Consider the following 27,514-nt stretch of genomic DNA (forward strand, 5'->3'; position numbering starts at 1 on the left):
AACCTAATCATTTCTGACATGAGTATACTGCCATTTCTACAATGCAAATTTCAGTACAGGTCATAAACAATGGAAATGCATGTCTGCATCTCTATGCCTATATATGTTTGGGTGTATGTGCATAGTGTAAATATGTTTGTTTTCATGTATCTGTCTATGCATGCTTATGCACATGTGAATAATAATGGCTCACATGAAACATTCTGGTTCCGATCTCTGCTGGTCATGTGCCCATTGTTGTAACATATGACCACAAGCTTATTGGCTTAAAGCGACGTATAGTTATTATCTGACAGTTCTGCGGGTTTCCAGGCTGCAATTTGCAGGCGAGGCTGGCTGCTTCCCTTGGGGTTCACAGATTCATTTCCAGGCTTTTCCGAGTCACCTGACTCCCTTACTCACTACTCTTTCTTGCATCACTCAGAACTCTTGTTGCCATGGACACCATTCCCTCTCTGATTCTGACCCTATCTTAGTTACCTTTCTACTGCTGTGACATAGCACCATGACCAAGGTAACTTACAGAAGAAATCATTTAATTGGAGCCTTGCTTACAGCTTCTGTAAGGATTCAGGCAGTATGCTGGCCTGCCCCTGCCACCTGGCAGAATGCACTCAAGCAGTACCATGGTCAGCCCCGGTACAAAGGACCCCTTCAAAAGAGAGACTTTTGCTCACTTACGCTGCCCACCCTCCTCTCTTTCCAGCTCCTCTGTTTCCCTCTGTTCCGCTGGGACAGACAGGGCTTTTCCTGTCTCCTCTTCTATCTTCTGTGTCTCTTTTCCTTTTCCTTCCCCTCCCTTTCTTTTTTTCTCTTCTTCTTTTTTTTTTTTTTTTTTTTTTTGGTTTTACGAGACAGGGTTTCTCTGTATTGTTTTGGAGGCTGTTGGTCCAGCCTGGCCTCGAACTCACAGAGAACCGCCTGCCTCTGCCTCCTGAGTGCTGGCATTAAAGGCATGTTTTACCACCTCCCTCCTCTTTCTAATAAAACTTCTCACTAAGCTCTGTCTGCTTGGTGTGTTTGTCCTTCCGCCTTGGTCAGCCTTGCTTGCTGTGGAATCCACCAAGGTCCCCCTTGCCCTTTATCATAACAGTTTCAGAGGGTTGGTCCTTTGCCGGGTCCTCCAGCAGGTAGGGCTGGGAAGGGCCAGTCCAGCCGGTCTCTTCCCGGGGCTGAGAGGGATGGTGAGTGTCGATTATTCAAACCCTCCCCACTCCTAGTTAGGAGAAATACACACTGAGTCGGGAGTCTGTGGAAGCAGGATCTCGCCTTATTCCAACAGGCAGGAACTTACAGAGGGTTGAGGTAGGGGATGGGACTCTCAGGATGGGCTAAGGTGACGTGAGGAGTAGGGGCCAATAATATTCCACCAAGCTGGCAGGTAGCCAGGGGACAGTCTTACAGGAGGCCTCGCTGAGTCACCCCCACGTGGAGGTTACAGGCCAGAGACAGGTCGCCAAACTCTAGCCAGGCTCAGGAGTTTACACTGGACCTCACATCCGAGCCTTCTTAGGCCCAACAGTCCTTGACTATCATGGGGGCACACTTGGTGGCAGGCAGGAGGCCGTGCTGCTGGAGAAGCAGCTGGGAGTTCACATCTGATCTCTGTGAGGCAGACCCAGAGAGCCTTACCTAGGAATGGCATGGGTTTTTGAAACCCCAAAGCCCACCCTCAGTAACACACCCCCCTCTAACAAGGCCACACCTCCTAATCCTTTCCAGTCAGTTCCATAGGCTGAGGACCAGGAATGCAAATATATGACACTATGGGGGCCATTGTCATTCAAGCTGCCATGGATCCTTCCTGGCTTCTTTTTCCCTTCCCTCCCCTCCCCTCCCTCTTCTCTTCCTACTCTCCCTCTTCCTCTCCATTTTGAAGTAGTCTCTGGCTGAGTCTGGCCTCTAACTCCCTAAGACTCTGTAGATGGCCTTGACCTTTTTCTTTTCTTTTTTTTTTTTTTAAGTGTTTAGTGTTCTGCCTGAAGAGGACACCAATTCTCCTTACAGGTGGTTGTGAGCCACCACGAGGTTGCTGGGAAGTGAACTCGGGACCTCTGGAAGAGCAGCCTCTTAGCCTCTGAGCCATCTCTGCAGCCCAGGCCCTGAACTCTTGACTCTCCGGCCAACACCTCCTGCAGCTGGGATCACACGTGTGAGCTTCCTACAACATTAATGCATGGAGGAGGATGGAGCCCAGGGCTCCCTGCGTTCTAGGTCACACTGCAGGGCCTCCCCCTGCCCTCTCCTCTTGCTTTATCTCTTCCCTCTCCTCTCTTCCTCTCTCTCCCTCCCTCTCTTTTTGAGATACGTCTCACAGATAGGGCCAAGGCCGAAACTTGAGTTCCAAGAAAAATCTCTATTTGCCCGCGCTCTGAGCCCTAGCCTCATTTAAATTGCCCAATCAGGGTCCTGTTACTAGGCTTCTCGCTTCTGTACTGCGCTTTTTGCTATAAAAGGACCCCTGAGTCCCCAGCTCGGGGCGCTCAGCCCCCCGAGACTGAGACGCCCGGGTACCCGTGTGTAAATAAAGCCTCTTGCTGTTGCATCCAAGCTCGTGGTCTCGTTGTTCCTTGGGTTCGGGTCTCCCTCCCGTGAAAGTCCCCCGCCTGGGGTCTTTCACCCCCAGGCTGGCCTTCAACTCCCAGCCCCCTTACCCAACTCTCTTGCTTTAAGCCTTCCCAGGGATATTTGTGATAACACGGTCAGGGATTAAAAAAGAAAAGAATCCCGAATCATCTCCCTTTGCAGTCTACAGACACTTCTTTACCCGGATGATGCTGCCTGCTCTGAAAACCGCCTCTCAGCAGCTTCCGAGGCCCAGGGACCCTGGAAAGGGCTTAATCCCGCCCATTCAGTCCCCCCACCCCCGGGGCCTCCGAAGCTGCTTGTGAGTAAGTAGTTTTCTTTGGGCCCCAGCCTGAAACTGCTCTTAAGGGGCTGCTCTCCCTCCAGCCAGGCTGTATTTGAGGGCTGGGTTCACCAGGTGCCTGCTGGGAAGGTCATGCGGGTCACCCAGTGGCAGACTGGGTGGGGGGGGAGGACGGAACTGCGTAACTCTGGGCTTGCTTTAGCTGGCTGCGGCTGAAGTTGGGGAGAGGCCAGGCCTATCGGCCTCTGTGTTTCCCTCCCTTGCAAGAGCCATTCTCTGCCCTGAGCCGAGAACCGGGCCAGAATCTGAGAGTCTCAGACCTCCAAGACTTTCCTTTTTACCAAACTTCGGCCTTCTGAGCCTCTTCTCTTGCCTTACCTAGACGCACCTCTGCCAGCCTCAAAACCTCCAGGGCTGAGCTGTAGGCTCTGCTCCACCAGAAAGGAGTTCAGAGAAGTGGAGGGTCCGCAACTCTGCTATCCGATGACCTTGACATTGCCAGTGATCTTAGGCTAAACCTAAGCCATCTATCTTCCTCTCTGGGCTTGTTTCCTCATTTAAAAAAAAGATTTATTTATTATTTATTATTATGTATACAATGTTCTGCCTCCATGTATGCCTTCACACAGAGCCAAATCTGACCCTAACCCTGTGCAGAAAACTAGCCAATCCCTGAGCAGGAGATTAAAATCTGTCCAATCCTCACTCTGGAAGCCCTGTATAAACCCTGTGTCTGTTCAGCTTGTGGCTGTTGGCACTACCAGGCTGTCCTCTGCCACTCTGGCAGAGGGCAGCCACTCTCCTGGATTCTTCCCTCCCAATAAACCCCTTGGATGAGCTTTGGGTGAAGATCTTCTTTTACTGCATTGCAGAGACCACCCTGGGCAGAGGGGAGCCAGCAGGGCTGTAACACTTTCTCTACTGGCAGAATGGAGTTGTTACACTGGGCTCTCCACTCTCCCGGGAGCAGAGCTGAACTGTAGCAACTTCACCCGGGAAACCCTCTCCTGCGGGAGTAAAACTGCTACACTGGGCAAAACATCCCTAGCTGGAATACTGTCTGCTGCCAGAGCAGAGCCAATAAACTGGGGACGCCTTTCCCTGAGGCGGGGCTGTAAGCTGCTATACTTACTAAAGCCTGTGGTAGTCCTTGGCTCCCGAGCTCCAGAATACCTTTCCATCTGAGCTGTGTAACACTTAGTATTCTAAGTGACTCCCGAGTTACAGAATACCTGCCCCACCCGATCCATCCGAAATGCCTACGGCCCATCAACTACTAGAAAGAATAAGAATAATGTACCAAGCGCTCACTCCTCCAGAGTAATGGCAGTGAAGCCAGCACCGCCCCCTAAACGACAGCAAAATGTGTTCCAGGCTCACCAAGCCCAACCAGTGTATTCTGTTCACCCCACACCAGGGCCTCGCCTCCCTCCAGCAAACATTCTCGTCTTCCTCCCTCCCCCCACTGTAAACAGCCAGAGCCAGCCTGCCGTAACCACGAGACGGGGCTCCTAAATGCATAGCTTGTCCCATCTGAACACTCAAGTATGCTCAGCACACCACCCGGAGCCTGGCGAAAGGTATAAACACTGGTGTCAAATAAATGAACCATTCTGTTGCTGGCTTCTCAGTTTGGAATGTACCTAATAAGACCAGGGACATGCAGCTGAGTGCCAGGGACTCATAAACCCAGCAGCAAATATTATGGGTCAGCATTTTTACTTCCCTTTTGAAGGAGAATGCATCTCTGGGTTACAACGCACGATACTATGCATAGGAATGAAGGGGTGTGGGGCTGGAGAGTTGGCATATGGGTTAAGAATGATTCCTACTCCTGTTGAGGATCCAAGTTCAGTTCCCAGTATCCAGGTCAGACAGCTCACAACCCCCTGCAACTCCAGCTTCAGGGGACCTGACGCCCTCTTCTGGCCTCTCAGAGGATTTGCACACATGCGACACACACACACACACACACACACACACACACACCACAAGCTTATATAGAAGCGTTGAAGGTGATTTCTCTCTCTCCCACCGTCTTCTTTTAAAAGTGAATGTTTTTACTTTTACTTATTTCTAAAGACATACATATTTATTGTTGTATGTGACTTACAAGATGGTTGTGAGCTGCCATGTCGGTGCTGAGAACTGAACTCGGGTCCTCTGCAAGAACAAGTGTTCTTAACAGCTAAGCCATCTCTCCTGCTCCTTCCTGCCCTCTTTTTGTGTGACTTTTGCAGTGGTGTGATGCATGCCACTTAGGAACGTCCTAAGCAAATGCTCGACTGATGAACCCTGTACCCAGCCCAGTGCCTTTGGAATTTGAGAAAGGAAGTGTGTCCACAGGGCTGGATTCACACTGCTTCCCATGTTGCATAGACAATTTATGTGCTGTTACATTTAAAATATTTTAAGATTTCTTTTTAAGTGTGTGTGTGTGTGTGTGTGTGTGTGTGTGTGTGTGTGTGTACCTGTGTGGGTGCCTAAAGGGGCCAGGGAGTGCATTATTATTACAAGTAACTAGGTTACTTATTTATTGGTTTTTGAGACAGGGTTCTCTGTGTAGCCCCGGCTGTTCTGGCACTCACTCTGTAGACCAGGCTGGCTTCGAACTCAGAGATCCGCCTGCCTCTGCCTCTCGAGTGCTGGGATTAAAGGCGTGCACCTCTAGCGCCCGGCTTAAGTAGTTAGGTTTTTAATTGTTTATTTAGTGCAAATCTCACTATGCAGCCTTGTCTGGACTGGAACTTGCCACGTGGATCAGGCTATGTAAACCAGGGTGGCTTTGAGGTCACAGAGATCAACCTTCCTCTTCCTCCTGAGTGCTAGAAATAAAGGTGTATGTCACCACCCTTGGCTACCGGTAGTTGTGAGCTACCATGTGGTTGCTCAGGGCCTCCGCAGGGGCAGCCAGTGATCTTAACCACTGAGCCATCTTCCAGGCTCACTTCCTGTGTTCCCAGAGGGTCTGAGTTCAGATGGAAGTTTTCATGAGGGTGGGCTCGCAACTGTATTTCCAGTTCCAGGGGATCAGGCATCCTCTTCTCCACGGCGCCAGGCATGCCTGTGGTACACAGGCATTCACACAGGCAGAACATACAACCATAAATACACACAAAAAAAATATAACAAAAAAGGAAAGACTTTTTTAAAAATTACTTTCAATGTGTGTATATTTACATGGACCCAGCTGTTTTTATTTTATTTGGGGAGTATCAGTCTGTTACAATCTGTTGCTTTCAACGTTAATGCTCCGGCTGGGGTGTATCTCAGCTGGTAGAAAGCTTGCCGGGCAGCTAGGGGCCCTGGGTCCCATACCTAGCACTGAATAAATCAGGCTCGACGGTGCAGGCATGTAGTAGCTAGCTAGCCCTGGACATTGAGAAGTGGAGGCAGGAGGATCAGACGTCCAAAATTTCGGTTATATAGTAAATTCAAGACCAGTCTGGGAGACATGAGATCATGTCTGGTGGCTGGGGAGCCGGAGGAGGGGGGAGACAGAGAGACAGAGACAGAAACAGAAAGAATGAAAGAAAAAGAAAGACGCCCCTGAATTGGCCGGTGGATACAATTCAAGCTGGCTTCTGCGTCCTTACCGGTTTTGTCACTATTCTTTAACTATACCATAACTTTCAGAACGCTAACCATGTTGCAGGCTTGTTTTGTATCTTCTTTGCCTCCCTGCACACGCCCTGCCTGAGAAAGGAAAGATGGAGCTGACCCTTGCTTCCTATAATGACGCCTCTTTGCCTTGGTTTCTGATTTCAATGCCGCAGTACCCCCGCCAATGGCAGAGACAATGCTCTAGCGGTTGCCATGGAGACCGCGGAGCCGCAGTGCAAAGAAAGCAATGACGTCACTGCCGGAGCAAGTGCAGCCGCCACCATCACATCCTGGTCTTTAACTCTGTCACAGGGCACGTGAGGGCGACCTCTGGGCCAGCAGTGAGAGGCGACCAACTCCAACCTGCCAAGTCGCCACCCACGGCACTCAGGGTGACAATAGCAGCAGGGAGACTAGCGGTCTCGGGTCCACAGAGATTGTCAAGGCCACCACCAGTTCAGGGGAGTCTGCATCATAAAACTCTCCTGGGAGAGGCCTTGCCCAGGACCTGGGAGCCACGACCGCCCAGCTCCAATTCTGTGGCCCATGTGAGTTGCTAGCAACTTCCAAGCGTGAGCTCAGAGGGAGCAGGCTGCAGAAGACTGGATTCCCCTTGACTGAGTTGGACCGGTTGGGTCTATTAGTAGTAGCCTCGCCCTTGAGGCCTCGTTTTCTCATCACCCTCAGAAACAGCTCTCGGCACCCTGGATCCTTCCGTGGGTTCTCGAGGCAGCTCCACCGCGCAGCTGCGCGCATACAGCTGCCTCAAGGAGCTGGGCAAGATGGTATTTGGAGCCCAGGACATTGCGTTGTTAGAACATGGATGCAAGGCCTTGGAGGTGGACAGTTACAAGTCCTTGATGATCCTGGGGATCCCAGAGGACTGTAGCCACCAAGAATTTGAAGACATCATACGCACTCCCCTCAAACCACTGGGCAAGTTCGAAGTGGCTGGGAAGGCCTACCTAGAGGAAGATAGATCCAAGGCGGCTATCATTAGGTTGGCCGAGGACCTCAATTACGACGTGGTTCCCAGGGAGATCAGGGGCAAGGGCGGCATGTGGAGGGTGGTCTACATGCCCAAATGGCAGGACATCGAATTCCTCACCAAGCTCAATTTGTTCCTGCAGAGAGAGGGCAGGACGGTAGAGGATGTGGCTCGCATTCTCAGGCGGGAGCTGTGTCCCACCACAGCAGGTCCTGGAGAACTCCTTTCCAGGAAGTGCTGCCTGTCTCCGCAGGGGGAGGAGAATGCAGACAAGGGGGCCACCGCCCCCGGGGCATGGGATGCCCCCTCTAGAGGACCCAGGGAAGGAGAGCAAGGCTGAAGAGGGCAAGAAGGGCAAGAAGAAAAATAAGAAAAGTCGGCGCCGACAGCAGGCTTCTGATAAGAAGCTGTGAGGTGATGTTGGGTGAGTGGGGGGGGGCAGGGTGTGCGGAGGGCGGGTGGGAGTCATCCGAGTGGGCGTGGGGTGACTGTGGGAGGGCATATCGCATTGTGGCACTTGAGAGTAAGCGTGGATAAGAGGAGCTGGGCCAGTGAGTGGGCGACCTTTGAGCCAGTGTGAGTATCACCTAGTGTTGCGCATGGTACTTGACCGCTACGGATTGCACTGTGTTAGGGTTTTGAGCATGCTCCTCAAGGGCTCTATCAGAATCCATGCACCCAGCTCCCTCGCTAGGAGGGTCTAGGCAAACTGCTAATGAGCTCTTGCTACAGCCTGAGCCTGGTACTCTCATCTGTGTTTTGGACTACAGCTGAGTGGGTGTGGCTAACATCCGGTTGGATGTGGGTCATCTCTCTTTTTTTTTTTCTTTCGTTCACTCTACATATGTCTATTTCATCCCTACTGTATCCCAGAATGGTACTTGGGATAATGAGGGGTGAAAAATCCCAATAGTCTGTGACACTCATGAGTAATAATGGTGTTACTTGGATACATCTAGGTGAGCAAAGTTTTCATCAAAGTGAATTTAAAGTAAGCTGAGAGATCATATACGGCTGAGTGTGGGACACTTTATTCATCCAACCAGCAAAAATGTTCTGAGCACCTACAATGTACCAGGAGCTTGGCACGCAGTCAATGATTTTTAGCCTTGCCCTCATGGCTCTAATTCTGTATTTGAGGAATTGTGGGTAACATTTGAGACTGAATATCCCCAATGTATGTGGGAGTTATTGCTTGAGTGAAGGAGAGCAACTTCTGATTGACAAAGGCCCCAGAGACTTGTAAAGACTTAGCCACTTGGAGGCCAGCAGGACCAGCCCCTCAGAGGGAACCAAATCCACAGCAGTGCATGTGACTGTTGCCATAGAGACCATAGAGGGGACAGGTGCCTGCGAGCCACTGCCCGAAGAGAAGATCCATGAAGGGCAAGCTTTTGAAACTGTTTTGGTAGACTTGCCCAAACTGGAGCTGACCCCATAAAAACTTATCGTGAAGATTCTTGCCGGGAACAAAGGTCACTATTTTCCTGCCATCTCCAGGGGCTTCTTGATGTTGAGGACAGTTCATAAATCATGGTTGACACGTAGGCTACCCTTGGGCTCCACTGCACTGAGGACTTTGCTGTTCTGTATGTGTCCCTAAAGGGCTGGGTCTGTTCAATATGTGGCAACTCTCCCTTTCTGAAGGGAGGTCAGTGGTGAGAGTCTTCAACCCCTAATGGACCCTGAGATAAGCACGTAGGTCTCCCCAAATTAAGTCTGAGTAATCATGTCTTAGAGGGGAGACATTCTTCTAGAAAAAAAAATAAGTTGAACTTCCCAGAGAGAGAGAGAGAGAGAGAGAGAGAGAGAGAGAGAGAGAGAATCACTAAGCCAACCATGATGGCTCATGGAATCTCAGCACTTGGGAGACAGAAGCAGGAGGATCAAGGGATCGAGGCCATCCTTGTCTGTATAGTAAGTTTGAGGCCAGTTGGAGCTACATGGGATTCTGTATCAATAAATAATGAGTCCTGAGGTCTATGAGCTGAGTATCATGTGAGGCTAGAGAAGAGGGAAAATGTTGGAGCACAGCACGAAAGTCCTTATGCTTGCAGATCTCCAGAGAAACCAGGAATGTTAAGCATACAGGATTGTTTTCGCCGTGGGAAAGATGAAAAACCTGTTCTTCCATCCAGAAAGCTGAGAATTGGAAGTGATTGACAGCCTGGTGATCTATGTTATCTGTTGGGTCAGGCCATATCAAGCTCTTACAATCAAGACCAGAAGTGGCTAGTAATCTAAGCGACCCTAATAGCTAGAGGCTCCCCCAGGCTCCAATGACCATGGCCAGAGGTGGCTAATAGCCCAAATGACCTCTATGCTGTCTGTATGACTGAGACCAGTCCAGACCCTTAGGCTCTTAAACTAGCACAGGTAGCCTATCTCCAGAACCCATTTTCTTGGAAGAAATGGCATTACCTGAGTTGAGTTTCAATGTAATACACTTCCTGTGCATCAAAGATAGTATTACACCAGGGAAGTTTTTTTTTTTCTCAAATTATACTGGGTTTAAATACATTGAGAATAAACTACCTGTTATTAGATTCCCCAAAATCTGATCCCAACTGAAATCAATCTGCACCCAGTTTTCATTCCTATCTCTTTGAGTGGTTCCCTTCCCTGTATGACACCTGCAGGGACCCCCTCAGAAAACACATGATGAACTCCAGCTGTGGATGGGTGGAGAGAATGTCTCCTTTTAGGACACCTACAAACTTCTACAGCTTCAGGCATCTATGACGGCTCCAGGTGAATTGCCTTTCAAAAATGTAATTTATAGGGGCTGGCGAGATGTCTCAGAAACTTTTTTTTTTTTTTTGGTTTTTTCGAGACAGGGTTTCTCTGTGGCTTTGGAGGCTGTCCTGGAACTCGCTTGGTAGTCCAGGCTGGTCTCGAACTCACAGAGATCCTCCTGCCTCTGCCTCCCGAGTGCTGGGATTAAAGGCGTGCGCCACCAACGCCCGGCCCGATGTCTCAGAAACTTAAGAGCGTTGGCTCCTCATCCAGAGGACCTGGGTTCAATTCTCAGCACCCACATGGCAGCTCAGAACTGTAACTCCAAGACCAAACACCCTCATACACATGCACAGGCAAAAACACTAATGCACATAAAAATAAATAAATTATCCCCCTCCTTAAAAACTGTAATTTGTGTATACACAAAATTTTAATGTTTTGAAACAGAGTCTTGCTATGTAGCCTATGCTGGTCTGAAACTTATTACGTACCCCAGGCTGGCCTCTGTCTAGCTCATGATCCCCCTGCCCCAGTCCCCCTAGGATTGGAATTACAGGCCTGTACCACCACCTAGGCCCATGTGTTGATTTTTCTACTATCTTACAACAAGGAGACTCCCATATCTTGTTTGTTTGGGGCTACTGTAGCTCCTTCAGTAGTCTGGCCCCTGCCCCCAAGTGCTGGCATCGTAGGTGGGAGCCTTTCTTTCATCCTTGCCTCAGTGCTGCCTTTGATGGGCACCAGGTACATCTTCTTAGTTTTGTTTCGAGACTTAAACTTATAGCCCTGACTGGCCTGGAACTCATGGTGTAGACCAGGCTGGCCTTGAACTAACAGAGATCCACCTGCAAATACTTCTCAAAGGTGTGCACCACCACACCCGGGTATGCACAGATCTATCTGTGACTTTACTTTCCATCCCCTCTTTTGATTCCTTGGAAGTTACTACTCACCACCACAGCCAAAGGCTCTCTGCATTTCCATCTGGGCAGCCACACCATTGGAAATACCTGTCTCTGTCCGTATGTCTCCAGCAAGACACACCAAAGGGAGTTTTCCAATTCAGTTGATTGACACAACCTAAAGTCCCAAACGGAGACACTGGTTTCTATCCATTTCCCAAGTTGGCTTTTTCTGGTACCAGCATCAACATCCTTTTCTTTGTTACAGCGATGGGCAGACAGGATAGAGCTTTTCCTGCTGTCTCCACAAACACTTTTGAGCTTCTTACAAATCCATGGTCACGAAGCTTGTTTGCTCTATAGGCTGTAGAGATGATGACTCCAGGGATGCGGCTGCAGAGCCTGTCCTCCTGAGTTTGATCCCCAGGTCCCACATGGTGGAAAGTCTCCACATAAGAGTCATGGATGGCATGAGCATCCACCCCAGCACGCACAGAGTGCCAGGAGCAGTCAGGTCTACAGAGGAAGTTTCAGGACAGCCAGGAATACACAGAGAAACCGTGTCTTGAAAAAACATCCCCCCCCAAAAAAAGAGAAAAGAAAGGAAGAAAAAGGGAAAAAAGAAGAGGTTCTTGGCTCCATATTTAACTTGTCAGTCCTGGCCCTGGCTCTCCCATTGTCAGAACACTGTGTGTCTTGTGTCAATTATTACGCCAGCCTGACCTTCCGTAGATGCGGCATAGCCTCCAGTGCACCTGCTTGATGCAAGTTGTTTAACATAACAGCACAGTAGCTGCATAACAAAGGACAATGTGACATTTTTCTTCTCATTTTGCAGCTGGAGACGTGCATGTGTTTCCCGGCATTTCTCATATGGCCACTGTGTCCGTGGCAAGCAACGTGGACCGCTACTAAATGCTGCCCACGAATCCAGAATCCAGGAGCCCATTATCCTTGGGAAGTCGTTGGGACCAGGTGACGTTTCCTGACAGGGCACTGCAGATGGTCATGAAACGGGAACGATTTGGTACTTACCTGCATCCATGCTGCAGGTGTGAGGCAGAAAGCCCCAAGAAAATTACTACAGCCTTCCCCCTAACCCCGTTTGAGGAGCAGGTTTACCCTTCTTTGTTCTTTGTGATTGACACTCTACTGTATAAATATAAACTAATGAAATAAATGGATGCTAATGAAACCACAGTGTGTCCTGAGTATGCTGGGGAGGTAGGGGAGCCACATTAGACTTCCTTTGGGAAAATGATCTGGTTACTTAAAAAAAAAGTGGGTCAGTAAAATTGTTAAGCGTGATGACTTGAGTTGGACCCCCAGCACCCTTAGGGTAGAAGGAGCGAGCAGATTCTCAAAAGTTCTTCTCTGGCCTCCGCATACACGTGTGTACAGCTCTCTCTCTCTCTCTCTCTCTCTCTCTCTCTCTCTCTCTCTCACACACACACACACACACACACACACACACACACACACACACAAAGGCATTTTTTTAAATTCCAAAAACTGAGTTTTGCTTAATAATTTTTTTTTAAAAAAAGAGATGTTATCTGATGCCACTGGCTGAGAGAACACAGAACTCCAAGTTTTCCTCTACCTGGCTGGCTTCCCTGGACTCCAGGCTGTTTTCTGATGCTGAGGTGAAAGGTGGAACAGTTTGTTTAGAATAAAAACAAGTGGTGGAGAGACAGATGGGTGTGCTGAGATCTGATTCCCACTCTTGGGAGGAGGAGACTGGAGGATGAGTTTAAGACCAGCCTTGGCTACATGAAACCTTGTCTGTTAAAAAAAAAATTAAACCCCAGGCTGTTTTTATGTAGCTCTGTTGTAGAGTGCTTGCTTGCCTAGCTGGCATGAAGGAAGCCCCTGGGTCCAGTCCTCAGCAATGCAAAAACTGTGCTTGGAGGTGCACACCTGTTGTTCCAGTTTCTGAGAGGAAGAGGGGGGGGAATCAGAAAATCAAGATTATCCTCAACTGTACACTGAGTTCACTCTGTATGAGGGGCTGGGGAGATGGCTTAGCAGTGAGGAGCACTGGCTACTCTCCCAGAGGACCTGTGTTCAGTTCCCAGACTTCATCTGCAACTCTGTGTCTAGGGACCCACTACCAGGTAGGCAGACAGACTGTTAATCTTCCAGTTCTCTGTTGGCTTTGGGATGAAAACTCACGGGTCCGGGAGCTTGATGCAGCAGGCCTGTTGAGAAACTGGAAATCTGGAACCAACTGTTTTCTTTTCTTTCTTTCTTGGGCTGTAGATTCGATGACATCAAGGGTCAGGAACACTGATTTAGGAGATCTCACTCAAACTGGCTTAGGTAGGCTCCCACGGTCTCAGGTCCAGTTTTTCTCTGCTCCATGCATCTCACCAAACGTTCTGACAGCTGCCAAAGCTTTATTCTTTTCCTGCAAGAAAACACAAACATGCCCTCAACCCCAAATTAGGGTCTTTCCACTGTCTAGTGTATGGATGTCTCTATTTGACCTGAGCAATGGTTGCTCAAGTTCCATCATGTCAGAATCTGTCTGAAGCAGATTGCTCACTGGCATTCACATTAAAAAAATTTTTAAATGAGGAGTGTATTATTTGATGAGTCATGTGGGGACTGGGGACATTGCTCCCCCTTTTTAATTTTCTAAATTTTGTTTGAACTGTTGAAGCTGGACCATAACAGTAGAAGGATTTGTCTACCCTCCTTAGTTAACTATCTAGGTGAATTGGGATCACTATCTAGATTATTAGTAGATGCCCTTTAAAAAGGACATATCCATTAAGTATTTCCCAAAAACTTCTGAAAATCACTCAAAGATTGTAACTTGTACTGTGTCCCAAATAACTTTTGAAAGTTATTTGAAGTCTGTGAGCAGTCTTTCCCAATCTAACCGATAGAGCTCTCACTAGCTGACAAGGCCTCATTTGCATCTTAACTTTTCTGTTAAGACATTAGCCGGCTGGCTGGATGTTCCTTTTGGCTATATCTAAAGCAATTTAGGCAGCTTTTTGACTTTTTTTTTTTTTTTGGTTTTACGAGACAGGGTTTCTCTGTACTGTTTTGGAGGCTGTCGGTCCAGCCCGGCCTCGAACTCACAGAGATCCGCCTGCCTCTGCCTCCCGAGACTATTTTTGAAGGGATTTAAGTATCCTTTTAATCATATAAGCAGTTCACACTCACGCATTCACAATCACATTTCATATATACCAGTGTGGCCACACCATACATTCAGAACATACATGCATCTTTCGGTCATCCTTTATCCCTAGGTCATGATTAGTCTGTTGAAATGAAACTTCCTTAGTTGAAATCTATGTAAAAGAACAACTCCAGCCAATTCTTGAACTAAAAAGTTAAAAAGTCTGTATGCCCTTCATCATTCCTCCATTTGAGCTACAGTCAGGGTCTACAGCCATACCTACTCCTTGTAATTCTGTAGATGCAAGGTTGAGAGGCCAGGCTTCTGGCCAAAAGTTTTTAGAGATGACTCACAAAATTGACCTTAAATGCAAACAAACTTTTTCCATTCCATATACCTTTTTCCTTTTTCTTTACTTAATACCAGTACCTCGTTTACTGTTACCAATTTTTTTGATTCACCCATTTTTTTTTTTTTTGAGACAGGGTTTCTCTGTGGCTTTGGAGGCTGTCCTGGAACTTGCTTGGTAGTCCAGGCTGGTCTTGAACTTACAGAGATCTGCCTGCCTCTGCCTCCCAAGTGCTGGGATTAAAGGTGTACGCCACTAACGCCCGGCTATTCACCCATTTTCAATCCATCCTCCAACTGAGGATGTTCCCTCAGGCAAAAGCCTTAAGATATACTCAATCCACCCTCCAACTGAGGGCGATCTCTCAGGTTCCCCTTTCTTTCCTGGCCTCGGTGTCAGGCGGAGGCCTGGAGATTTAATCCAGGAGATATTAAATATTTTTAATAAAACAGAGATTCCCTTTTAGGAGGGGGAAACTCAGAATGTTTAGTTTCTGATTTTTTTTTTTTTTTTGGTTTTTCGAGACAGGGTTTCTCTGTAGCTTTGGAGGCTGTCCTGGAACTCACTTTGTAGACCAGGCTGGCCTCGAACTCACAGAGATCCGCCTGCCTCTGCTCCCGAGTGCTGGGATTATAGGCGTGCGCCACCAATGCCCGGCCTAGTTTCTGATTTTTTTTTTTATTTTTTGGTTTTTCGAGACAGGGTTTCTCTGTATTGTTTTGGAGGCTATCGGTCCAGCCCAGCCTCGAACTCACAGAGATCCGCCTGCCTCTGCCTCCCGAGTGCTGGGATTAAAGGCGTGCGCCACCACCGCCCGGCCTAGTTTCTGATTTTTTTAATCTCTCATTGGCAGCAGCCGCTCCCAATGTATTATTGGTGCTATAAAATTGATGAACAGGGAGCTGGAATGACTAACTGGCATCAACATGGAGGGGATCCTCACCAGTGCCCATACTTCCCTTACCTGAGTGTACGGCGATGGTTGGACCATCTTTATCATGGTGAGCATCCTAGTATTGGGAGTAGTATCGGGGTCAACATGCCTGATGCACCGTTCAGGGAACCAAATGGGCTTCTCACTTCCTGGAGGGAAAACACAAACAGCCCCTCAGACCCTAGCTAGTAGGGGAGTGGGTGGCTGCCATTTTCCTGTAATCAAATCCTTCCATCTGACCCATCCCAAAGACTGGGGAGGGTTTGTTCCAATGTCTCTCCATAGCAGACAAATTATTCTTAAAATATTGTTTGAGAGTGGCATGGGTGTGCTCCACAATGGCCTGTATGTCTTTGAAACTTAAAGGGTCATGACGCCGAATGACCTGCCGGGGATTGTTCCGGTCTGGAACTTCCATTACTGGGTCTACCACCGGGCAGCATTGGACCCCTCCTCTGGGTCTTCCCTCAAGGTCCAAGAAGGGTTGGGTCATATGATAGGAGGTGTCCTTTTTTTCAGAGTATGGAGGAGGGTTTCTCTCCCTGTCCTGGCTCTTCTTAATTTGAGTCTTTTTTAGTGCTTTTTTAAGGACCCAAACCTCAGCAAGTTACTGTTCCTTCTCAGCCTCTGATGAGTCAGAGTCCGAGCTACTTCCATTTTCTAGGTCTGACAAAGAAGGATATAACCGATTCTGACCAGAGGCCTTCTTTTTGGGTCGTGCCCCGAGATCTCTACCCATTTTTTTTGTTGTTGTTGTTGTTGTTGTTGTTGCTAAGAGACTCCTCCTCATCCTCACTAACAATGGAGCCTCTAGTTTCTGGCAGGGTCTCTTCAGATGATTCATCCTCACTCTCTGCCCCTGAACTCAAGGAGGCTTGAGTCTCAGTCTCTTGTAACTCTGAAAAAGCCTCTTTTGTGGCCTGGACTACCTGGCGGTAGTGAACCTTTTCTGTCAAAAGTGCACCCCTCACTAATCTCCATAAGGAGAATGGGAATAGGGGCAAGGACTCAGATCCCTCTTTTCGTAAAAGTCTATGAAGATCACGGCGAACCTCCTCCCAATCTGTGATATTTAAGCTTCCCCCAGTAATGAACCATGGACTGGCTCGTTCCATCGAGTTTAGAAAGCCTTCTAGGGTTTTAGCCTTGACTATGGTCCCCTGTCCTTCAAGTAACTTTTTTACTTGATACTATAATTCAAGCTTCCCGGAACTATTCCCCATTGCTTCTTTCTTATTTTCCCCAATGTGTCCCTGGCCGGCAAAAGGGACAACCCTGTCCACTTACCTAGCTTTCACGATCTCTGTGGAACCTCCAATTGTGTGCCCGCTGTGCAGCCTGTGTCCAAGAATGTGGCGAGGGTGTCGGGATTGATGACACAGAGACCCGTCAGTGGCTTCCAGAAGGCTCCTCAAGAAGGCTTTCCTTTATTCCTACCCTGGCTGGTTATTATATACCCTGACACCAGAGGCGGCAGGCAGGAGGATCTCTGTGAGTTCAAGGTCAGCCTGGTCTATCTACATAAGGAGTTCCAAAACAGCAAGGGCTACAAACAGCCTCCCCCCAAGCCCCCCAATAGCTCTTCAGGTACTCAAACTATCCTTTCCTATCCCTGAAGAGAAAAAGGAAAGCCCTACTTTGTTTTTTCCCTGAGACAGGGTTTCTCTGTATTGTTTTGTAGCCTATCCTGGAACTCGCTCTGTAGACCAGGCTGGCCTGGAACTCACAGAGATCCGCCTGCCTCTGCCTCCCATTTGCTGGGATTAAAGGTGTGTGCCACCACTGCCCGGCTCTACTTTGTTCTTTTTATTTGTTTAAAAATATTGTATTTATTTGTGTGTATGTGTGGGAGGGCCAGAGGAGAGCAGGGAATTGGTTCTGTCCTTCCATGGGGTGGGCCCTAGAAGTTGAACTCAGACTTAGTGGCAAGTGCCTTTTACTGCTGAGCTGTTTTGCCTGCCCTTATATATTTCTTTACGACAAGGTCTCTATAGCCTAGAATTGATCTTCTCTGCCTTCCAAGAGCTGGAATCCCAGTGAGCCACACCCTCGGTTCTATCCGGGACTCTGTCTGGCTCGGTAATTATTACAGAACCAAACATTTTTTTAAAGTTACAAGCCTGGGGGATCCTTGTGAGAAAGGGAAGCCTGAAGGCAGTGAGCAAAGCGAGATACTTTGCAAACTTTGTAAAGCCGCAGGTCTTTGTTTTTACTTGTGGATAGAGCCCAGGGTCTCCCTCATGCCAGACAATAACTTTACCCCAGGCCTCAGAAGGATCAGAGCAAGACAAGACAGGCTGGGACTCACGAGACAGGCAGGGACTCACAAGGCAGCCAGGGACTCACAAGGCAGCCAGGGACTCACAAGGCAGCCAGGGACTCACGAGACAACCAGGGACTCACAGCGGGGAAGCAATGGAAGGCAAATAGAGAGGAGATTGGTTGACTGAGTCCTCAGCACTCTCTTCCAGGAGATGTCGGCTGTCTCCTGTGGCAGAGGATTTCCATCCTGCCTCGAGTCAGACCGAGGGAAGGGATAGTGAGAATCTCCCCTGCTAAGTTTCTTCAGTAACCCTCCTACTGAAGGGAGAATGCCTCATTTCTTCAGATTCCTTGTCTGCAAGCTACAGCACCACAGTTCCATAATGCTCTGGCGTACCAGCTTTCAAATTTATTAAATTCAATTATTGGGGGCTGGAGAGATGGCTCAGTGGCTAAGAGCACTGGCTGCTCTTCCAGAGGTCCTGAGTTCAATTCCCAGCAACCACATGGTGGCTCACAACCATCCGTAATGAGAGCTGGTGCCCTCCACTGGCCTGCAGGCAGAAGACTATATGCACAATAAATAAATAAAATATTTAAAAAATAAATTCAATTATTGTTATCGGGAATTGAACCAGGGCTTTGCCTCCTATAGGCTGGCACTCTGGCCACATCCCTAGCCTCTTAATGGGGGAATTCTAAGCAGGAGTTCTCCCAGCTCTCAGGAGGCAGAGGCAGGTGGATCTCTGAGTTCGAGGTCAGCTTGGTCTACAGAGAGAGTTCCAGGACAACCAGAGCTACACAGAGAAACCCTGTCTTGGAAAACAAACAAACAAAAAATTATGTTTATTTAAGTCTGTGTTTCCCCCGTGTGCATGCATGTGTGGATTACATTTATTTCAGTCTGTGTTTCGCCCGTGTGTATGTATGTGTGGCATGTGTGCGTCTGGTGCCCTTGGAGATCAGAAGAGGGCACTGGATCCCCTTGAACTGGAGTTACAGGTGGTTGTGAGCCAACTTGTGGGTACTGGGAACCGAACTTGGTCCTCTGGAAAGAGCAGGAAGAGCTCAAACTTCCTGGGTCATGACTCCAGCCCCATCATTTGGAATTCTTTATAACCCCGACCTAGTACTAGCTAGGCAAATGCTCCTCCACAGTGCCAAATCCTCAACCTCAATATTTAGAACGTATCACATGCCGCCAATTATTAAAGCCGGTGTCTCCGGGCCGTTTTGACATTTCCTTTCAAAGCAGCCCGGCTTGGGGAGAAAAGGCCGAAGGACGGTGGGTGGGGCCAGAGGAGGGGCTGCCTCTGTGCCTGACCTGTGGAAATTCCCTGCTAAGCTCAACCAGGGCCCCTCTGCTGGCCTGGTTGCCTTGGAGACTGCTAGTCTACCGAGGCAATCACCGTTCAAGGCCGAGGGTTGAGCGAGCAGAACGCAGCCACGTGAAAAGGAGGAATGTTTACCCAGGCAGAGTAAGCAGAAACGGCCACCGACACAGGGGAAGATGCCGGCAACGCCCGCCCCCACCCCGCCCCAGTCTGAAATGGCATCTCCTGTACCTTCCTTCTCTCCCTTCCCCCTCCCCGCCGCATTGCTAACAGTGACCTCCAAAGTCTTCTCGAGTTAAATACAATCATGAGCGTTTTTTCACTTTAATTTTTAAAGATTTATTTTTTTTCTGTGCCTGATTGTTTTGCCCCAATCTATGTCTGTGCATGTTTGGTTCTTGTGGAGATTAGGAAGAGTCCGATGCCCTGCAACTGGAGTTTTGGGTGACTGTGAGTGACCATGTGGGTGCTGGGAACCAAATCCAGCTCTTTTGCAAGAGCAGCAAGTGCTCTTAGTTACTGAGTCACCGCTCCAGGCCCTGGGGTTGTTGTTATTTAAGACAGGGTCTCTTGTAGCCCACGCTGGCTTTGAACTCTCTTTGTAGCTGAGAATGACCTTACCCTCTTCATCCTCCTGCCTCCAAGTACTGAGATCACAAGTATGCACTCCATGTTTGGAAGAATTTTTTCTTTCTTTCTTTCTTTTTTTTTTCCTGATACAGGGTTTCAAAACTAACCCTGTAAACCAGGCTGGCCTCGAACTCACAGAGATCAGCTTGCCTCTGCCTCCCGAGTGCTGGGATTTAAAGGCTTGTGCCACCCCCGCCCGGTTGGTAGATGTTTTTATATCGGTATTAAATTAATTGTTATATATTGATAGTAATCCTTTTAAAGGATTTATTAAATTAATTGCTATATGTTGATATTAATCCTTTTTTAAAGGATTTATTTATTTTTATGTTTTACCTGCATGCATGCTTGTGCCAGGGTGTTGGGTCCCTGGGAACTGGAGTTACAGACAGTTGTGAGCTGCCGCATGGGTGCTGAGAATTGAACCCGTGTCCTCTGGAAGAGTGGTCAGTGTTCTTAACCACTGAGCCATCTCTCCAGCCCCTAAAGTCACTTCTTTACTTGTTTTTTTTTTTTTTTTGTAGTGAAAGACCCCTACCCAGGACCCACTAGGAAAAGAAAAGCAAGGCCAGGCCGTTGCCTAATGAAAGAAACCCAGACCAGGTGTCTCACCCTCAAAACAGGATGTCTGTGATCACTATAGCAGTCATGGGACCCGGATAATAATTGCTGAAGTGTGCTGGGAACTTTCATATGACAATACTAGAAAACCTAGTCCTTGGCAACTACCCTGGCCCCCAATTGTGTCTGATCACTATAGCAATCATGGGACCCGGATAATAATTACTGAAGCGTGCTGGGAACTTTCATATGACAATACCAGGACACCTAGTCCTTGGCAACTACCCTTGCCCCCAGTTGTGTCTATGATCACCATAGTAGTCATGGGACCCGGATAATAATTGCTGAAGCATGCCGGGGTCTTTCATAAAGTAATACCAGGAAACTTAGTCCATGGGAACTACCCCTGCCCCCAAGATGAGCCAATGGAATGCCTGTTGCTATGCTGATACTTATGTAACCATTAAAACTCTATAAATATTGTACTCCCTACAAGCCCGGTATGCTCTGCACCCGAGTTGCAGTAGCATCCGCAGGCGCCTGTGTACTCAATAAATCACCTCTTGCATTTGCAGCCAGTGGTCTGGCCCCGGTTCTTGGGCAGAGGGTTCGGTTCAGTGCCCGGCGCTTTGATGCCGAGGTCTTTCAGTAGTTGTCGTCGTTGAAAACATTGTCTTTCATCCTGGCATGGCAGCCCAGGCATTCCCCAAGGCCAGTACTCAGAGGCTGAGGCAGGAGGATGGCTGTAAGTTTGAGGTCACTCGGGATACACAGTAAAGTAAGAACTAATGGGCCGGGCGTTGGTGTTTCACGCCTTTAATCCCAGCACTCGGGAGGCAGAGGCAGGCGGATCTCTGTGAGTTTGAGGCCAGCCTGGTCTACAAAGGGAGTTCCAGGACAGCCTCCAAAGCTACAGAGAAACTCTGTCTCGAAAAACCAAAAAAAAAAAAAAAAAAAAAAAAGAACTAATGGTACCACAACATCTCTCTGATCTTAAAGATTTATTTATTATTATTATTATTATTTTTTTTTTTTGGTTTTACGAGACAGGGTTTCTCTGTTTTGGAGGCTGTCGGTCCAGCCTGGCCTCGAACTCACAGAGATCCGCCTGCCTCTGCCTCCTGATTAAAGGCGTGCAACACCAACGCCCGGTTTAAAGATTTATTTTTTAAGAAAATATTTTATTTTAAAATTTTATCATCGTGTACATATTTACGTATGTTTAATCTATGCGTGTGGGGACTGGACAACAATTTGTAGAGGTGGTTTTATGTGGGTTCTGGGGATTGAATTCAGGTCGTGAGGCTTGCATGGCAAATGTTTTTACCCACTGAGTTATGTTGAAGGTCCCTTTTTTTACGTGCGCAAAATGTCTTGCCTGCGTATATGTACGTGCACTACGTGTGTGCAGTGCTCACAGAGATCAGAAGAGGGTGTTGAATCCCCTGGGCCTCGAATAACAGAGGGTTATGAGCCATCGTGTGGGTCCTGGGACTCAACCCAGGTCCTCTGCAAGAGCAGCCTTTTTTTTTTGGTTTTACAAGACAGGGTTTCTCTCTATTGTTTTGGAAGCTGTCGGACCAGCCGGGCCTTGAACTCACAGAGATCCGCCTGCCTCTGCCTCTGCCTGTGCTGGGATTAAAGGCGTGCACCACCACCGCCCGGCGCAGCCCATGCTCTTAACCATTGAGCCATCTCTCTGGTCCCATCCCGGTAATTGCGATGGCCTTAGCCTTGCACATCGAGTATGGCAGGTTGGAGACCAGCTGCCTTTCGGGGGGAGGGGAGGTGAGGACGTGGGTTTTGGAAGCTGAGATGGGAAGCCCTGGCCCCAGCGAGGCCCTAGGGGGCGGCCACACCTCTGTGGGGGGTTGCCCTGAAGGGAGTGGCCAGTTCCGCTGCCAGTCTTCCCAGGCTGAGAGTGTAAGATGAGAAGAAGGTGGGCCTCACCCTGGAGGGGAGGGCGCCCAGAAACTTCCTGCCACACTCAGCTCCACCGCAGACTGCAAGCGAGGTCAGCCCGAAGCGCGTGGCAGCCTGCCTGGGGGCGGGAGACCCTCCTCGGGGCTGGGCGGAGGCCTTTAAGCTCCTCGCCATATTGGACAGCCACGCTGAGCCGCCTTTGTTTGCAGAGTCCTCCCACAAACTTTCAGCTGCACCCCGGGTGTCGGGACCAAGGGAGAAGCGCTCGGAGCCCGTGTGTTCTCAGCTTCGAGCCGGGACACCGGCGTTTCCAGTTTGGATCGAGCTCTGAGCCTCGGGACTGACCGCACCTCGGTTCACGTAAGCATCCTGGAAAATTGCTCGCTACAACTCCGAGGGGAGGGAGAAAACCCAACTTGGTACTTGTCGCCTGCGGGGAGGTGACACTCTGCTTGAGCAGAGTTGCTGGAGCCCTCTCTGCCCTCTCCCCAAGACTAGAAGCTAAGTTGTTTGTTTGTTTGTTTGGGCTTCTTGCCCCCCACCCCAGAGTCCACTCTGGAGATCTTAAAGACTCTCGAGAAAAGTCACGTGGGGGGCTGGTTCCCCTGGGGCTTCCTCCCCTCCCCCGATTGCCTGATCCTCTGGAGTGTCCCTGATGTCTGCAAAGATGTCGATCTGGACGTGTTAGTGGAGGCCTTAAGGCCGGTGGGCACCTTTAAGAAGATCGGGAAGGTGTTCCGCAAAGAGGAGGACTCCACGGTGGGGATGCTGCAGATTGGGGAGGATGTTGACCATCTGCTCATCCCCCGGGAGGTCCGGCTGGCTGGGGGCGTGTGGAGAGTAATCTCCAAGCCAGCCACCAAGGAAGCCGAGTTTCGGGAGCGGCTGATCCAGTTTCTGCAGGAGGAGGGCCGCACCTTGGAAGACGTGGCCCGGATCATCGAAAAGAGCACTCCACACCCACCCCAGCCCCCCAAAAAGCCCAAGGAGCCCCGAGTGAGGAGAATCCCACTGATGGTCACTCCTCCGCCTCGGCTGATTGTAGGCACCTATGACAGCAGCAACGCCAGCGACAGCGAGTTGAGTGACTTCGAGACCTCCAAAGTCAAAGGCAACAGGGACTCCCAGAGAACCAGAAAGGTGCGCAAAATGCCGGTCAGTTACTTGGGCAGCAAATTCCTGGGCAGCGACGTGGAGAGCGAGGACGATCAGGAGCTGGTGGAGGCCTTCCTCCGCCGTGGAGAGAAGAAGCCCAGCGCGCCTCCTCCGCGTCGCCGAGTCAATCTGCCAGTGCCCATGTTCGAGGACAACCTGCCTCCCAGGCCGTCCAAGGCGGACAGATGGCGGGAGTATGTCAGTCAGGTGTCCTGGGGGAAGCTGAAACAGAGGGTGAAGGCCTGGACACCCAGATCAGGCTCCGAGGTGGGCGAGGCCCAGCAGGCCTCCACCGCTGCTGAGAGGGCTGGAGAGTTGAGGCACAGCCACTCCAGCGGGGAAGGTAGCTCCAGAAACACAGAGGACGGGAGCGACCAGACACTGGGTACCACATGCTGGAAGCCCAAAGTCAAGTGGGTCTCCTTGAGGCGGCTCAGGAAGGAGCAGGCGCCACTCCCAGCTCAGGGCACAGGCATGCCAGCTGAGGGGCCCCCAGAGGCTGCAGAGATCCAGGGGCCAGAGGCTGCAGCTGAACGTGGAGCAGAGGCTGCCGCTGACCCGAGGGCAGAGGCTGCCGCTGACCCGAGGGCAGAGGCTGCCGCTGACCCGAGGGCAGGGGCTGCCGCTGACCCGAGGGCAGGGGCTCCAGCTAATGTGAGGGCAGAGGCTGCAGCTAATTCGAAGGTAGAGGCTGCAGCTGACCCGAGGGCAGGGGCTCCAGCTGACCCGAGGGCAGGGGCTCCAGCTAATTCGAAGGTAGGGGCTGCAGCTGACTCGAGGGCAGGGGCTCCAGATAATTCGAAGGTAGAGGCTGCAGCTTCTCCAAGGGCAGAGGCTGCAGCTGACCCGAGGGCAGGGGCTGCAGATGATCTGAGGGCAGAGGCTGCAGCTAATTCAAAGGTAGAGGCTGCAGCTGACCCGAGGGCAGGGGCTGCAGCTGATCCGAGGGCAGAGGCTGCAGCTGATCATGAGTTTGAGGCTGCCGCCAATCAGAGGACAGAAGCCCTACCCGACCCGAGGGCAGAAGCCATAGATAGTCAGAGGGCAGAAGGCCCAGCTAACCAAGGGACTGGAGCTGCAGAAAATCAGAGGGTGGAGGTCCCAGCTGACCAGAGGGAGGAGGCTGAGCCTCAGGCTGTAGCGGAAGCCGCAGCTGGCTCGGTTACCCTAGGGACAGCCCCAGGACCTAGGGCCCGGAAACAGGTCAAGACAGTGAGGTTTCAGACCCCGGGACGGTTCTCGTGGTTTCGCAAGCGCAGAAGGGCCTTCTGGCGCACGCCCCGCTTGCCAGCCTTGCCCAAGAGAGTCCCCAGGGCAGGCGAGGCTAGGAGCCTCAGGGTGCTGAGGGCTGAGGCTAGAGCAGAAATGGAGCACAGAGAACAAGAGGAACAGCTGTGAGGGGGGCCAGGGTCCCTGCACCCTGTCTGCCCTGAGCTGCCCCCCTCCCTTGCAAGCTCTTTCTACCTCCATGTTTGAAAACGAAGGCTGAGGACGCGGGCAGCACCGCGCACGCGCGCACCTTTACCGGCTTTTCTCCCTCCTCCTCTCCTCTCTTCCTCCCTTACTTTCTTCCTTTTTTAAAAATCTTTTTGAGACAGTCTTGCTATGCAGCCCTGCTGGCCTGGTACTCCAACTCACAGCAGTCCCCTGCCGTAGTAGCCTGAGCACTAGGATTCCAGGTTCCACTCCATCTGGCTCCAGTGACCTGGTTTTTTGTTTTTGTTTTGTTTCAGACAGGGTTTCTCTGTAGCCCTGGCTGACCTGGAACTCGCTATGTAGACCAGGCTGGCCTCGAACTCAGATCCGCCTGCCTCTGCTACGACTTTTGGCACGTGCCAGCAAGCCTGCCTTCCCGTGGTCCTTTTTATGATCTTGTTTTTCTATGATTACATCATTTTGGGGGGGTGTAGCTGTAGACACACTTGATTTTTTTAATACATCGATTTTTAAAAAATACTGGATATACTATCTCAAAGAATATAAAGAAAGAAGCCCCTGGAGCCTGCTTGCCTGGATAGTGCTTTAACAGCTTGGCAAACGAAGTGGGCAGAGGAGGATTATTCTGTCCTTTTCTTGTGTCTACAGCTAACTTTGATGGACACCTACTTTGCACCTACAGAGAGGGCTCAAGTTGATATGCAAATAAAAATGTTTACAACAGTAATTCTCAACCTTCCTAATGCTGTGACGCTTTAATACAGTTCCTCATTTTGGGGTGACCCCCCAGCCACAGAATTATTTTCATTGCTACTTTGTAACTGTAATTTTGCTACTGTTATGAATCTTAATGTAAATATCTTAATGTAAGTATCTGGTGTGCAGGCTTTCTGGTATGTGGCCCCTGTGAAAGGGATGCCTGACTCCTAAAGGGAGTGCAACCCACAGGTTGAGAAACATTGGTCCCAGCAAGGTGGTTTCTTAATGGACAGTGTTGGGGGTGATTTGGCTGGCTCCTCGATGATGATGGCCCTGTGTTTAAGCTGTCGCTCTGGCTGCTGAGTGCTAGAGGAGGGTGTGGGTTTCACATATCACACTGATCTGGTGACAAGGCACAGAAAAGCCACAGGGAGCGTGGTGAGGGAGAGACAGCTCAGCGGGTAAGAGCACTGACTGCTCCTGCAGAGGACCTGGGTTCAATTCCCAGCACCCATGTGGTGGTTCATAACCATATGTAACTCCAGTTTCAGGGGATCTGACGCCCTCTTCTGGTCTTCATTTACCAGGTACACACACACGATACACATACATGCAACACAAATACCCACACACAAAATAATAATTGAAAGTTAATTTATAGCTGGGTGGTGGTGGCTCACACTTATTTTTTGTTTTTTGTTTTTTTTTTTTGAGACAGGGTTTCTCTGTATTGTTTTGGAGCCTGTCCTGGAACTAGCTCTTGTGTAGACCAGCCTGGCCTCGAACTCACAGAGATCCACTTGCCTCTGCCTCCCGAGTGCTGGGTGGCTCACACTTTTATCCCAGCACTTGAGAGGCAGAGGCAGGTGGATCTCTAAGTTCCAGGCCAGCCTGATCTACAGAGTGAGTTCCAGGACAGTTGGGACTACACAGAGAAACCCTGTCTTGAAAAAACACAAAAAGCCATCAGGAAATGCACTCAAAGCATCGAGTCTGGGGCCCCTGATGTAACGTGGTTTAGCCTGAGATGGTTGTGTGGCCCTTGAATGTGAAGAGGTCTTTTTGTTGTCTGTTTTCTGAGACAGGGTCTCCTTATATAACCTCAAATCTACGGTCCTTCTGCTTCTGCCTCCTGAATGCTGGGATTGCAAGTGTATGCCACACTGCTCAGCCCCCTATCTCTCTTGTCAATGCTGTCACTGTTGCTCAGCTTCTACGATGTCCCCGTGGAAGTCAGAAGACACCTTGCTGGGATTGGGTCTCTCCTACTACATGGATTCTGGGGACTGAGCTCGGTCGTTAGGCACAGCAGCAATCGCCCTTACCTCTCGAGTCACCTTGCCACCCCCTTCGGTCTGTTTTGAACGAGCTCACAAACATCTGGGGTTGGAAGCATGCTCGAAGGGGGAGCGGTGTACACAATTGCCTCTCATAGCCAGGCACTGGGCTGCCAAGGGCCTGCGGGGGTGGAAGGAAGGTGAGGGTGTCTCTCTGTGATGGTTGGCAGCCTGCATTGAGTGGTCTCTCTCTGATGGTTGGCAGCCTGCAGCCGCTAGCAGTGCGAAAGAATGAATGTGCACACACAGCCTCGGTGAAAGTCAGCCGGGGAAAAGAGCATTGGTGGAAAAGAGCGGTCCAGTGCTCTTGTGATTGAAGAATCCTATCCCAGCAGCTCTCCCGTGCTTCTTCTCCCCCTGTGGGGAGATATCTGGGGAGACAAGACAGCACAACAAGGAAGGAAAAGAAAGGTGGGTTTACAAGGGCTCATCATAGAGCCTCCCTGCCTAGAATCCCCCAGTGAGAGGTTGGGGCGTGGCTCCCATGTTAGGCAGATGCTCTACCACTGAGCCATGCCCCCAGCCCCTCACTGGGGGATTCTAGGCAGGTGCTATACCACTGAGCCATGCCCCCAGCCCCTCACTGGGGGATTCTAGGCAGGTGCTATACCACTGAGCCATGCCCCCAGCCCCTCACTGGGGGATTCTAGGCAGTG

At 50.0% G+C, this 27,514-nt stretch overlaps 2 protein-coding genes across 2 annotated transcripts; both read left to right on the forward strand.

Moving 5' to 3' along the window:
• The first annotated feature begins 6,600 nt into the window (after positions 1-6,600).
• Positions 6,601-12,296, forward strand: Pnma8c (PNMA family member 8C). Its single transcript, XM_013125500.3, is given in 3 exon segments — positions 6,601-7,734; positions 7,736-7,874; positions 11,940-12,296. Coding segments are annotated over 2 exon segments (618 nt in total). The 5' UTR covers positions 6,601-7,254; the 3' UTR covers position 7,874; positions 11,940-12,296.
• Positions 12,297-22,210: 9,914 nt separating this feature from the next.
• On the forward strand, positions 22,211-25,549 carry Ccdc8 (coiled-coil domain containing 8). Its single transcript, XM_005086419.4, has one exon. It carries the CDS (start codon positions 22,996-22,998, stop codon positions 24,781-24,783), a length of 1,788 nt encoding a protein of 595 aa, XP_005086476.2. The 5' UTR covers positions 22,211-22,995; the 3' UTR covers positions 24,784-25,549.
• The last annotated feature ends 1,965 nt before the right edge of the window (positions 25,550-27,514 follow it).

Source organism: Mesocricetus auratus, unplaced genomic scaffold (assembly GCF_017639785.1).
Source record: "Mesocricetus auratus isolate SY011 unplaced genomic scaffold, BCM_Maur_2.0 Super-Scaffold_100038, whole genome shotgun sequence".
Lineage (NCBI taxonomy): Eukaryota > Metazoa > Chordata > Mammalia > Rodentia > Cricetidae > Mesocricetus > Mesocricetus auratus.